Genomic DNA, 15,241 nt, shown 5'->3' with positions numbered 1-15,241 from the left:
GTGCAACGCACACACCAAGAAATTGCACGGTCACAGCCAGCCTCTTGCCTTTTTTAAACCATCCCCTGTGAAGTTTTTTTGCTGAGTTTCATCCCTACAACCGCAGCCGGTCTCCTCAAAATAGCTGAAACCTTTTTTCTTTAATTACCTTCCTAAGTGGATTGAACGGCAAACAAAATACAACCACAAGAACCAATTGATGTCTCGGCCGGTTCAGAAATATTTATTTCAGCTGGACGTGCGATAAAAGCAAGGAAATATCGGAGCAGGATTCACATCTTAACACAGAAAATTCTCGAATGATTAGAAAGAGAAAACCAGAAACTTTTCTTTGGGGGGAGAGGGGGGTTAATAATGGAAAAAGACTGGGGGGGGGGCAAAAAAAATGGGATGTTAAGTATGTTGACTAGGCACAGAAATGGAAGGACAATTTCGATTCCCAGCATGGACGAACAGCTGAAAAAATTGATGGGAGTTAGCAGAGACGGATAAACGGTCTGCCTTGACCCAAGGAAAAAATGCAAATATTTTTATTTCTACTTGGAAACTGCTTCTGGACATTTGTGCTCGAGGTGGGGGAAAAATGAAAAGTTGACTTTGGGTTTTACCGATTTAGATAGATTTGTTGTTATAGAAATGGCTAGTTTTAAACTATTATGGAAAAGGTAAAAAGTTGAGGTGTGATGTCAAGGCCTTATTCTACTGCACCAAAGGGAGTCAGAAGTCAATGCCTTTTCTTTCTTTTTTCCCCCTTCTTTTCTTCACACTTCTCCCTTCCCTTTTTCCTTTCCCTATTTTTTCTATTTGATTTTGTATTTTCTTTGTACGCTACATTACAAACCAATAAACAAATTCCGATTTAGGAATATTTCAGGGCAAAGTGTGAATTTATATCATCTTGCCAAAAGTTTGTTTTTTTAAAAAAATTAGGAGGATTTTAAATTCTACCCATTTTTTCTGCTTAGGTGCGAGTCAGACTTCAGCAGCAGGCAAAATCCTTCTGCCATTGAGAGAACAATACAGGTAATCCTCGACTTACAACCATTTGTTCACCATCACCAATGAGCCCCAAATGTGTTGCTAAGTGAGACAGTTGTTGAGTTTTGCCCCATTTTTAAACCTTTCTTGCCACAGTTGTTAACCGAATCACTGCATATGGTTAGTCATACGGTTCTTAAGTGAATCTGGCTTCCCCTTTGACTTTGCTCATCAGAAGGTCGCAAAAAGTGATCACCTGACCTCAGGACACCGCGACCGTCATAAATATGAACGGGTTGCCAAGCAGATTCTGTATTTTGATCATGTGACCACAGGGATTCTGCGACAGTCATGTGAAAAAAATGGCTGCGTCACTTTTTTCAGTGCTGTTGCAATTCTGAACGGTCACTAAATGGAACAGCTGTAAGTCGAGGACTACCTGGATTTAAGTACGAAGAGACACAACACCTTCATCAATCTCACCACTCCTATTAAAGGCAGCATTTCCCAATCTTGTTGGCTGGGAAATTATGCCAGTTAGGGAATGCTGGGAGTTAAACTCAATACACATGCTGGATAGGGAATTCTGGGAGTTGAAATCCATAAATAGTGGCCTGGGACTTCTGGGAATTGAAGTCCACATATCTTTAAAATTGCTAAGATTCAGAAATAATGCCCTAATATGTATCCTTTTCATACTTGGATCCTAGTAGACCACAGGACTCCCAACAAATTCAAGTTTTAAAAGGTTCAGCAGGACTTTCCATGTCATGCCAAGACACAATAAAACGATGTTATCTCTCTGAGAGTACAGATAAGGCACTTAACGTATCTCCTAAAACTTTCAGGAACATAATGATCTTCCGGAACACTGTTATCTTACATAATAAAACCAAAACAATCCAGGTGAAGCTTATCAGCACTCCAAGGAAGCACCTGTAATCAAATATAGAATACTACCATCAAAAGAGCCTGGTGGCGCAGCAGAATAATAGCCTGTTATTAACATTCAGCTGCCTGCAATTACTGCAAGTTCGAATCTCTCCAAGGCTCAAGATTGACTCAGCCTTCCATCCTTTCTAAGGTAGGTAAATTGAGGACCCAGTTTGTGGGGGCAATAAGATGACTTTGTATAAGTATACAAAAGTATGAAGGCTATTGCTTAGCACATTGTAAGACGCCCTGAGTCTCCGGAGAAGGGCGCCATATAAATCAAATTTTTTTTTAAAAAAAAAAAACCTACTGTTTCCCCGAAAATAGGACCCAACTGGAAAATAAGCCCTAGTATGATTTTTCAGGATGCTACTAATATAAGCCCTACCCTAAAAATAAGCCCCAGTTAAGATCGTCAGCAGATGGAGGCGTTTAGTACTGTATTTCCCCCCAAAATAAGACCTAACCGGAAAATAAGCCCTAATGCATCTTTTGGAGCCAAAATTAATATAAGACCCGGTTTTATTTTGGGGGAAACACGGTTATTTATTTATCATTAGTACAGATAGTCCTCAATTTACAACAGTTCACTTGGTGACCATTCAAAGTTACGACAGCACTGGGAAAAAGTGACTTATGAATGTTTTTCACACTTAAGACAGTTGCAGCATTCCCACAGTCACGTGATCGAAATTTGGGCGCTTGGCAACTGACTCACATTTATGACGGTTGCAATGTCCCGGGGTCAAGTGATCACTATTTGTGACCCTCTGACAAGCAAAATCAATGGGGGAAGCCAGATTCACTTAACAAGCATGTTACTAACTTAAGAACTGCAGTGATTCGCTTAACAACCGTGGCAAGAAAGGTCATCAAATGGGGCAAAACTCACTTAACCAATGTCTCGCTTAGCAACAGAAATGTTGGGCCGTAAGTCAAGAACTATTGGTATTGGTCATGAAGTTAGAAATCTCCCTCCGGTTCTACCAACGTTAACCTTCATTCTTGTAAGGTTGCCATCCAACTAAAATTACTTCCAAAACCAAAGTCAACTCAGCAACAGCCAAACCAGAATAACAGAATAGAATAACAGAGTTGGAAGGTCCTTAGAGGTCTTCTAGTCCAACCCACTTACCTTTGCTATCGGTTTGCAAATGTGAGCATGCTCAGGGCCTTCTGTGCATGCGTAGAGCGTCAAAAACGGGGTGTGATTACATCTGGGCGGGTGGGCGGAGCCTCCCACCGCCACTACCGGTTCGCACGAACCGGATAGAACCGGCTGAATACCACCAGTGGTTCAACCCCTCTTCAGGCAGGAAACCCTATACCAGTGAAGGCTAACCTTTTTGCCATCGCTTGCCAAAAGCTGGGGGAGTGCGGGGTGGTCGCACGCGTGCATGCCCACAGCCATAATTCTATGCGCCCTGCCACCCCCCCCCCACGCATGCATCCCATGCTCCCTCCACTTTTGGCATGTGATGGCACGGTGGGCCTGCTAGGCCCGTTTTTTTTGCCCTCCCCAGGCTCCAGAGGCTTTCTAAGAGCGTGGGAAGGGCAAAAACAGCCTTCCCCACCTCTCCGGAGGCCCTCCGGAGGCCGGAAACAGCCCGTTTGCCAACTTCCGTTGGGCCCAGAAGGCCCAAAAATCAGCTGGCCAGCCCGCGCATGAGTGCTGGAGCTGAGTTGCCATATTGGTGGCAACACTCGCGTGCCCACCAATATGGCTCTGTGTGCAACCTATGACACGCGTGCCATAGGTTCACCATCACAGCCCTATATCATTTCAGACAAATAGCTGTCCAATCTCTTCTTGAAAACAACCAATGAATGGACTACCCACAGTTTCTGGTGGCAAGCTGTTCCACTGATTAATTGTCCTAATGTCAGGAAGTTTCTCCTTAGTTTCAAGTTGCTTCTCTCCTTGACTGGTTTCCATCTGTTGTTTCTTGTCCTGCCTTTTGGTGCTTTAGAAAATAAGTTGACCCCCTCTCCTTTGGGGCAGCCCCTCAAATATTGGAGTATGACTATCATCTCATTCCTAGTTCTTCTTTTCATTAAACTAGACATACCCAATTCCAAGAAACGTTCGGTAGATCTTTTAGCCTCCAGTCCACTAATCATCTTTGTTGTTTTTCTTTGTATTCTTTCTAGAATCTCAACCTCTTTTGGAAATCGCTTTGAGTCAGCCGCCACTAAGCCTAGTAAGTAACTATTGCAAAATCACTTGTCCCTTCTATGCCTACGCAGTGAATGACAGTTTGGGAATCTAATGTTTACCTGCATGTATATAATGCACGTCCAAATAAGCAGTCCTACAAATGCCAATGATCCTGAACCCTAAAGATTTTTTTTAATCCCATTCTTCCTTTGAAAAAGGAAAGACAAAGGCACCAACTTCTGACTCTCTTTAGCACCGTAGAAGATGACCTTAGAACCACAGCTTTTTGTTTTTACCCAATAGTATGTACAAGCCATTTCTATAATAAAAACAAAATCAAAGTTTTGTGGGTTTTTTTCCCATTGCAAGCACAAATTCCGGAAGCAATTTCAGAGAAGAAACAAAGTTAGATATATTATCTTCTCTGGATATAAGAATCCATTTGACCACCTCTGCTGCGAGTAATAATATATGCTTCTGTTAACTCATTAATCTTTATCATAATTGATATTAAGAAAATCCTCCATTTTATTTCATACTTTTTTAACCAAAGGGGAGAAAAAACTTTTTAAAAGTTTTGATATTTAAAAGTACTCAAGTAATATATAGGTAAGGTAAAGGTTCCTCTCACACGTATGTGCCAGTGGTTCCCGACTCTAGGGGGCGGTGCTCATCTCTGTTTCAAAGCCGAAGAGCCAGCGCTGTCTGAAAACATCTCTGTGGTCATGTGGCCGGCGTGACTAAATGCCAAAGGCGCACGGAACGCTGTTACCTTCCCATCAAAGGTGGTCCCTATTTTTCTACTTGCATTTTTTACCTGCTTTTGAACTGCTAGGTTGGCAGAAGCTGGGACATGTCACAGGAGCTCACCCCGTTACATGGCACTAGGGATTCGAACCACCAAACTGCCAATCTTTCGATCGACAAGCGCAGTGTCTTAGCCACTGAGCCACCGTGTCTCTTCAAGTGTTATATATAAAGGAGGGGGAAATAACCCTTCGTTTTAAACCCAGAGTCTATTCCTTCATGCTGGAGAGAAATTTTTTTTTAAAAAAAACAAAATAGTCTGGCCAGACAGTCCATAGACCTCTGCAGCTTCACCTGGAATGCACCCATAAAAGTCCAGACAAAGGGAAGACAATAGTGGTTTTTCTTTCATGGCAGAACAATGAGACTCCGAGACGAAAGAATAAACAAGAATTGTGCCAATCTGCCAATTGGACTCCACAGCCCCAAAATGATGCTGGCTTTTAACTCCACGATTCTGCAGCCAAGTTCGGAATGAAGGTTTAAGTAGGCCACAAGGAAGAAACTTGTCCTGCCAACTTTTTTCCCCTTTGCAAAAACAACCTGTTTAACTAACCCAGAGAGGATTAAATTTAAGCTCCAGCCAGACGGGTTTTCAAGTGTCTCAAGCATCATACACACAGAGATGGCTTTTTCGAAAGGAAACCGGACGTCCTTGGGTTTTTTTCCTTGAAGTCGTTTCGCTTCTCGCCCAGGAAGCTTCATTGGTTCATCGGCCAGAACCGATGGATTCCTGGATGAGAAGCAAAACATCTTCAAGGAAAAAACCCAAGGAAGTCAGGTTGCCTTTCGAAAAAGCAACTTTTGGGACCTGGATGACTGAGAATCTCCACAGACATCACACAGAGACTTTCAGTCAAGGGCCGTGACACTGAAGAGGTTCCCGTACAGAGAGAGGGAAAGGTTTCTGGAGAGCAAAAAAAAAGGGAAGAAAACCATGCGCCCTTTGGAAATGTAACATCATTAAATTTAGAGGTGGGGGAGGGGGAGACTGCAAAAAGGAGATGCTTGCAAAACTGAACCATTTCATTTGCACCACTCCGTGGGGAGTATTTTGCATTAATCAGAACAGTCATAATTATTTTTATTACTGGGCAGATATATATAATACCTTTTTCAAAAAGATATGTAGGATAATATAATTTAGGAAATTGCCCTTCCCTTTTCTTGCAGACCTTTCATGACCAAAACAGGTATCATCATCAGTGCTAGGAGGGCAGGGAGGAGGACGAGGACTTGACTTCTTTGCAGATGTTTCATGACCCAACTAGGGAACATAATCAGTGCTAGAAGGGAATGGGGTTTGCAGAGGGCGGGGGAGAAGGAGGTGGTGGTGGTATGGAGTCAGTGATGCTCTCTGAGCTTGGCTGTTTTCTTGCAGATGTTTCATGACCCAACTAGGTAACATCATCAGTGCTAGGTGGGAGGGAGGGCCTGCAGAGTTTAACACCAAGATTAACACTTGATCAGTAGCCCAGTCAAGGAACTGCCAGATCAGACAAATAAGCTAAAGTGCAAGGGTTGCTCCCTGTTCATATACATGCAAACCCCCCTCTCTTCTAGCACTGGTGATATTACCTAGTTTGGTTAATGAAACATCTGCAAGAAAACAAGTAAGTTCAGAGAGCAGCAAGGACCTTCCATTTCAACCCTGAAATTCACCTTTATTGAAGCCACACTCTAGAATCTCCCAGAAAATATCTATTAGGTTAGTAGGTTAAAGCCTCAGTATGGCAAGATTCTGTCTATTAGGTGTTGTAAGCAAAGAAAGGATTAGACTCAGCTGCATCTCGCTGTGTCTTTAGGCTTGGGACTGAGGCTATCTGCCACTTCTTCTCACTCACACACACAATCAAAAAGCAGAAAATAAAATGTATGGGAAAAGTTAAGCATGCATGCACACCCATAGGGCGCCTGGGGTTTACAATATTTACTCAATTTCGGAGGGCATTTTTAAACAATAAGGAAGTAAACGCCGCAATCAGGTGGACTGGACAGCTGTAACAAATGTAAACAATACAATAACAAACTTTCCAAACTTCCCTACCCATTTGAAAAGCAGAAACAAATGTTGAAACACAAACTAAAACAAAAAAACAAAAAAAACCCAGTATAACGTAATTATAAAAGTGAATGTTGTCAAAGCTGGTGTCTCTTACAAGCGGCAAAACAAAAGAAATCAAAGAGCAATATAACTGCATTAATCGGATAGTAACGAGACAATAAAACAGATCTGGGTGGCCTGGAAATCTTTCTCGATGGGGGAGTTGTTCACGGCAACTTTCTACAAACTAAAATGTGGGTTAATGTTTCAGGAATCCCTTCACCGCAGGAGCAAAGTCTGTTTGGATGGGATGGCTCCATAAACAGATGCCTCTCAAAAACAGCTGGAAAATTAAAACTTGCCAAAGTGAGCGCTCTTGTGAATTTGGGAACAATTGTTTCACTCGTATCTTTTCACTTTTAAAATATGATTGGGTTTGACATGTTTATGGTTTTATCTTTTTTTCCCCCCCGTTAAACACTGCCCAGGGTCAAATCTTGTGAGATGGGCAGCCATATAAATTAGATGGGTGGGTGGATAGAGATTAAGATACAGAGATATCAAACTAGATGGATGGATGGATGGATGGTAGGGAGAGAGAGAGCTGGATGGATGATAGAGATCGATAAATGATTGATTGATTGATTGATTGATAGATAGATAGATAGATAGATAGATAGATAGATAGATAGACAGACAGACAGACAGACAGACAGACAGATAGCTGGATGGATGAGAGAGAGAGAGAGAGAGAGAGAGCTGGATGGATGGATGGATGATAAGAGATAGGTAGGTAGGTAGGTAGAGTTAGATAGATAAATGGAGTCCTCAACTAAGAATTATTTGTTCAGTGACTGTTCGAAGTTACAGCAGCCCTGAAAAAAGTGACTTGCTTCCAGTACTCACACTTACGACCGTCGCAGCATCCCCATGGTCCCATGATCAACATCCCAGCACTTGGCAACTCACATATATTTATGACGGTTGCAATGATTCACTTAACTGTGGCAAAAAAAAAAAAAAAAAAGGTCGTAGAATGGGGGAAACTCCCTTTACCAATGTCTCACTTAGCAACATAAATTTTGGACTCAATTGTGGTCGTAACGCGAGGACTACCTACCTGTAATCCAACCATTCTGATGAAGCCACGGCTGATCCTTGGAATCACCTCCCTCTCAGCATCCATCCTTGCAAAACCGACTTTCGGCCTGCAAGGCCTGGAATGTTCCTTTTTCAGGCTGCGATGAGAACCCTATCATTTTCCTTCGCCCTCCTAGTGTTTATCTCCAAAGTAAATGCCACGCGCTTGTTGACTCACCCTGAGTTTTAACCAAGCCAAGAAAATGATGCCCGCTGGATTATTCATCCCCATCCTTCGCCTCAACTCATCTGCCTGCATTCATCTGCCACCACTCCGACAGAGGCAAGGGTGTGAGATCTTCCCCTGTCATCACCAGCTTAGACTATTTTTTTTTTTTCATTTATTTATTTGTAGGCCTTTTATTATTTTTACGAATAAACCAAGGCGTGGAACAACACATCTCTCTCCTCCTATTTCCTCCACAACCACCCTGTGAATGGGTTGGTTTGAGGGAGAAGGACTGGCCCAATGTCACCCAGCCGGTTTTCGTGCCTAAGACGGGACTAGAACTCCCAGTCTCCTTGGGTGATTGGCCCAAGTCACCCAGCTGGCTCTCGTGGCTAAAGTGGGACTAGAACTCCCAGTCTCCTGGTGATTGGCCCAGTCACCCAGCTTGCTTGCAGAGCTAAGGCAGGACTAGAACTCACCTTGCTGGCTGGGGAATTCTGGGAATTGAAGTCCACAAGTCATAAAGTTGCCAAGTTTAAAGAACCCAGAACTACACTAAAAGCTACCAGCAAAGAGACTTCCAGAAAACTTTCACATAACACAGAATCAAAAGCCATTTGCTTAATTTTCACCCGTCACCTTGCACATCCTTCACAAAGAGCTCACCTGTAAGCTCCTTCCCATCAACCTACCAAGAGCCTTGGTAGTACAGGGGTTTAAGGCACCCTGTTATTAAGCTGGTTATTAAGACCAGCTGCCTGCAATTACTGCAGGGTTCGAATCTCGCCAAGGCTCAAGGTTGACTCAGCCTTCCATCCTTTCTAAGGTAGGTGAAATGAGGACCCAGTTTGTGGGGGCAATAAGCTGACTTTGTATAAATATACAAAAGTATGAAGGCTATTCCTTAACGTATTGTAAGCCACCCTGAGTCTCCGGAGAAGGGCGGCATATAAATCAAATTTAAAAAAAAAAAAAAAAAACTGCCCCTTCTAGTCCCCCCCCCCCACCTCACTGAGCCACTCAAACGTTCTGTGAAGCTGAAGGCCTAAACCTCCTGGAGGAAGTGCTGCCCAGCCTTCCATCATCCAGCAGCTACAGGTGGGTCCTCAATTTACGACCATAATTGAGCCCACCATTTCTGTTGTTAAGCAAAACATTTACGTGAATTTTGTCTCCTTTTATGACCTTTCTTGCCACAGGGGTTAAGTGAATCACTGCAGTTGTTAAGTCAGTAACACGGTTAAGTGAATCTGGCATCCCCCATTGGCATTGCTGGTCAGAAGGTCATTGCATGGCACTGGGACCGTCATAAATATGAGTCAGTGGCCAAGCGGTCCGAATTTTGATGACGTGATCCTGGGGATGCTGCAACGGTTGTAAGTGTGAAAAATGGACCTAAATCGTTTTTTTTCAATGCCGTTGTAACTTTAACTAAAGGAACTGTTGTAAGCCAATCCCAATTTCACCTCTTGAACACTGGCCCAGACTGAGGTGCCTTTTTTTTTTTTTAATTATTATTTTTAAAGACTGCAGTCTGGGCAAGAAGTGCTTCCTGGCAGCCTCTCGACATGTAATCCCAGATCTTCTGGGAGACCAGCCACACAGTAATGTAGCCTAATGAATAGGGGTGCCAACCTCTCTGAGGTTCCTCTTCCAAGCCTCACGTAGTCGGGGGAATGAATTATACGGTACGAGCCACCCTGTCCTGGGCATCTCAGTTGGTCTGGCTGAAGTTGAAGTTGTAAGAATTACTTAGGCAAGGCGAGTGGCATGATGCGTTTGGCCCACTGCCCTCCGTCAATGGCCTTATCCAGAGGTTTTTGAAATGCAGGCAATCGATAAAGGAGAATATTTGTAGCTCGGGGTTGAAATCAGGGGTCCTTGGTGCCCTCTGAGCTTGCTTGTTTTCTTGCAGACGTTTCATTACCAAACTAGGTAACATCATCAGTGCTAGTAAAGAGTCTGGTGCGGAGTGCAGAGTCAGTGACAGCAAACTGCACTCACTAGCATGATGATGTTACCTAGTTTGGGTAATGAAACATCTGCAAGAAAAAAAAGCTCAGAGAGCACCAAGCAGTTCATTTAGTGACCATTCAAAGTTCCAACAGCACTGAAAAAAAATGACTTAGTACAGTTTTTCACGCTTACAACCATTGCAGCATCCCTGTGATCATGATCAAAATCCAGATGTTTGGCACTTGGCATGTATTTATGACTGTTGCAGGATCCCGGGGTCAAATGATCCCTTTTGCAACCGTCTTACAAGCGAAGTCAATGGGGAAGCCAGATTCACTTAACAACCATGTTACCAACTTAATCACTGCAGCGATTCAGCCACTGTGGCGAGAAAAGTCGTAAGATGGGGAAATTTTCACTTAAAATCTTTCACTTAGCAACAGAAATGTTGGGCTCAAATGTGGTCGTTAAGTTGTGGACTCCCTGTACAGAATTGACCCCTTTAAAGGGAAGATTGCAATTATCCAGATATCCAAGACGGGAAAGAGAATTAGGAGGGACAAGATCCGGTCACCCTTTGCCCAATCCTGATCTTTTGTCATTATTGGAAAGTCAAGCGCTGCCTTTCTGCAGCATATACATTGGGTAAGAGCTACCCCCAACCTATCATTCTGTAAGAGCCTAAAGCAGAGGTCTTCAAACTTGGCAGCTTTAAGACTTGTGGACTTCAAGTCCCAGAATTCTCCAGCCAGCATACCTATGCTGGCTGGAGAATTCTGGGACTTGAAGTCCACAAGTCTTAAAGCTGCCAAGTTTGAGGATCCCTGGCCTAAAGACTCGGTTCTGCAAACTGGCCTGGAGACCCCAATGCGAGGTTTGACTCTGGAGCTGGCTGCTAGATAGACAGCAGACTCTATTCTATTATTTTACTTTCGCTTTGTTCCAATTTCCTTTTTCTTTGTTTTTTTATGTTTGTGAACAGCTTAGAATAGGTTGATTGTGAGAGATAGATGGCAAATAAATATAAGAACTCGACAGGTAGACGGAAATGCCAAATCCAGTCTGAACATCTGGCTGACTGTGCACAGAACCATAATAATAAAACCTCTAGCACCATCAAACATCCAGATCTACCTATCCCAGGTCCTTGGTAAAGACTCAATAGGTAAGACAAAAATGCCAAATCCAGCCTGAATTTCTGGCTGACTGTGAGATGATCAATAACAATAACAACAACAGTAATAATATACAGACATTACCTTAACAGCTCCTAGGTCCTTGTTTAGGACGTGAACTGTTAAGTTTTTACCAGTCCCAGACTGTGAATCAAATAGATTAAATAATAATAACAACATCAATGACATTAAATAATAACAACTCCGTATTTAGACAAAAATGTCAAACCCAATCTGAACATCTGGCTGCCTGTGCAATGATTAATAATGATAATAATCATCATCATCATCATATACAGACGTTACCTCAACAGCTTTTTAGTCCTAGTTTAGGACTTGAACTGTTAAGTTTGTACCAGTCCCAGACTGTGAATCAAATTCAAGATTAAATAATAACAATAATACCAGGTCCTTCCAAAGGACTCGAAAAATGCCAAGCCCAGCCTGAAATAATAATAATAATAATAATAATAATAATAATAATAATAATAATAATAATAATAATAATAATATCATCATCATCATCATCGTACATCTTAAGAAGGCCGATACCTAGGACGCTGGCAACAACCCGATCAACCATTAGCACCAGTCAATGGTATTTGTGACATGTTTTTAAACCTTCAGTTGACTGAGTTTCATGTTTAATGAATAAAGTAAATAATAATAATAATAACAATAAATCATATAGTTTAAGAAGATACTTGATTGATACCTAGGACACTGGCAGCAACTTGTATCAACCATTAGCGCCAATCAATGGTATTTGTGATGCATTTTTGAATGTTCAGTTGACTTCAGTTTCATGTTTAATGAATATAATATATAATAATAATAGTAATAATAATTAATAATTGCAATAATAATAATACTCCTCGAGCTGCTGAGCTATTAACCAGCCTCAAAGGCTGTGAATCTCACTAAAGATTAAATAATAATAATAATAATAATAATAATAATAATAATAATAATAATAATGGCATTCCCTCCCTCCTACCGGGACTTGCAAATTAAAGTTGAGCGACTGTGGAAAAAGAAATTGTGTGTTGTCCCAATTGTAACTGGAGCCCTTGGAGCAATACCCAAAGGGCTACCCCGCTATTTAGAAATTCTAAATTTACCGGACTTGAACATTTTGACTCTACAAAAAACCACCTTACTTGGAACAGCTTACATCCTCCTACGATACCTTAACAGTTCCTAGGTCCTTGGTTAGGACTTGAGCTGCTGAGCTATTAACCAGCCTCAAAAGCTGTGAATCTCACCAAAGATTAACCAATAATAATAATATACACAAAGCAAAAAGTTACATTTTCAGCATGGAGAGGGATTATTATTATTATTATTATTATTATTATTATTATTATTATTATTAGTTACTTTATTCAGTTGTCTGAGTTTCATGTTTAATGAATAAAGTATATAAAATAATGAATATTATTATTCACTTGACTTGAGTTTCATGTTTAATGAATAAAATATATAATAATAATAATAATAATAATAATAATAATAATAATAATAATAATAATAATAATAATGGCATTCCCTCCCTCCTACCCCGGCTGAGCTGAGTGGGTGTTTTGGTGCTTCTCCTCCTGAACATCTGAAGGAGGCAAAACCAGCCAGTTCCAAAAGATGGGGGGCCAATGGCGGCTTGGGGACCCCGTACCCCAAAAAGAAGGAGTGGGGGGGGCAATGGAGTCTGGAGAAGGGAGGGGAAGCAGCCTCTCTCCCAGGAGGGAGGAATGGGGGGGGAAGGGCTGGCAACCCCCAAGTCCCACTCGCTCGCCCTCCCCCACCCCCCACCCCCCCAAGGCGGCCTCCTCACCCACCGGAAGCGCCCTCCGCAGTGCTGGCACTGGTCGCCCACCCAGCCGGGCTGGCACTCGCACTGGCCGGTGCTGGGTTGGCAGCGTCCTCCGTTGGCGCAGGGCTTCTCGCACGCCTTGCCGTCCGCCGAGGCCGACTCCGCGCCCCGCGCCGCCAGCAGGGGCACCAGCAGCAGCAGCAGCCGCCACGGCAAAGCCGGCAGGCCCGACGACGCCCCCCGACGACGCCCCCGCCGGTCCCACCGCTCCATGGCCGGAGCCCGCCGGGTGGCCGAAGGTCGCTCTTCGGATAAAGACGACGGCGAGGAGGAGGAGGAGGAGAAGAAGGAGGACCGGCCGTTTTTTTTGTTTTTTGTTTTTTCCCTCACGGCTGACCCGCCGCCTTCAGTCACCGGACCCGCCTGAGGAAAAAGCGACCCGGAGCCGCCGCGCCGCCATCACGCACGCGCGTCCCCTCCCAATGACGTCACCCGTCCCTGGACGAGCGCCCCAAAGGGCGGCGAACGAGCGTCCGTTGGTTTGCGTCGGCACGGAGAGGGCTAGAGCGGCGCCGGCCGCTCTGACCGCGACAGAAAGGCCATGGAGAGGGAGGAGGAGTGTCGGTCTCCCGGCAACGGGCTAAAACGGGGGGGCGGGGCGGGGGAGAGGGGGCGGGGCCTCTCTGCCCTCTGGCTTCGCCCACCGGCAGGTGGAAATCCAACTGGTGGATGCAGGATGACAGTTATTCCTCCACTTAGGACCACAATTGAGCCCGAGATTTATGTTGTGAAGGCAAAACGTTTATTAAGAGGGGTTTTGCTCCCGTTTTACGACATTTCTGGCCAGAGAATCACTGCAGTTGTTAAGCGAGTCACACGGTCATTAACTGAATCCGGCTTCCCCTTTTGACTTTGCTTGTCAGAAGGTCGCAAAAGGGGATCACGTGACACACACACACACACACACACACACACACACAGGGACAGTGCGACGGTCATAAATACGAGCCGGTTGCCGAGCGTCTGAATTTGGATCATGTGACCACGGGGGAGGCTGCAACGGTCATTAAGTGTGTAAAACATAACTCACCTGAACGGCCACTAAACGGACTGTTGTAAGTCGAGGACTACCTGTACTATTGATTCAGTTCCAAGTCTACAAACCGTTTGGAGCACCCCGTGGCCTATCACTTACTTCTGGTTTTCGGCAAAAGTGCCCCCATTGAGAACCGTGCATTTACTTAACGACTGTCCCCAAAAAAAGATTGCAAAACAGAGAACAGTTACAAGACATGGCCATAATGGATAGGCTCCATTATGGCCGTATATCGAGGATTCCCTGTATCACATGAACTATTGTGCCAGAACTCTCATGATTATAAAGTATAATAATAAGAGGACAAGATGTCCTGTGGCCAATCAAGGCAGGGCATTGTGAATCTTTTCCTTGCCCTTTCCTGTCTAGATGGCCTAAATTGGTGTTTATGCAATTTTAATTATAATTCTTTTTTCAAGGCAAATTCTTTCCTGCTCCATAGCATTGAGCCGTATCAAATCGCAGATGATTGAGGCATCAATCTTCTATAAAACGCCAAGAGGGACGTGGGATACAAATGTGTGAAGTATGGGATCTGTAGCTCAAAAGTGTCTGCAGTGGAAGACAATTATGCAAAGTTTCTGCAAAACATTCAGTGACATTCAGGTACAAAACTTAGTAGCCATACCAATACCCCATAGACTTATATACCGCTTCATAGTGCTTTTACAGCTTTTTCTACGCAGTTTATAGAGTCAGCCTCTTGCCCCCAACAATATGGTTCGTGTTTTACCGACCTTGGAAGGATGGAGCCTTGGTGGCGCAGCGGACTGCTGTTAAAGTAGCACTTAGCTGCCAGCTGCCTGCAATTACTGCGAGTTCAATTCTCACCAGGCTCAAGGTTGAAGCCTATTGCTTAATGCATTGTAAGCCGCCCTGAATCTCCGGAGAAAGGCGGCATATAAATCGAACTAATAAATAAATAAATAAATGGAAACCTTGAGCCGGTCAGGATCGAACTGTTGGCAGTCAGCA

At 43.6% G+C, this 15,241-nt stretch overlaps 1 protein-coding gene across 1 annotated transcript in view; it reads right to left on the bottom strand.

Moving 5' to 3' along the window:
• Window positions 1–13,599, bottom strand: part of ATRN (attractin) — a 208,776-nt gene extending 195,177 nt beyond the window's left edge. The window contains 1 exon segment of the mRNA XM_070949103.1: window positions 13,196–13,599. Coding sequence (XP_070805204.1) covers window positions 13,196–13,443 — 248 coding nt within the window. The 5' untranslated portion in view covers window positions 13,444–13,599.
• Between the last annotated feature and the right edge of the window lie 1,642 nt (window positions 13,600–15,241).

The sequence above is a fragment of the Pituophis catenifer genome, unplaced genomic scaffold (genome assembly GCF_029215685.1).
Source record: "Pituophis catenifer annectens isolate HBS135680 unplaced genomic scaffold, rPitCat1.0.hap2 SCAF_8, whole genome shotgun sequence".
NCBI lineage: Eukaryota > Metazoa > Chordata > Lepidosauria > Squamata > Colubridae > Pituophis > Pituophis catenifer.
The sequence above is the reverse complement of the archived record's forward strand: the minus strand, read 5'-3'. Positions and strand labels throughout refer to the sequence as shown.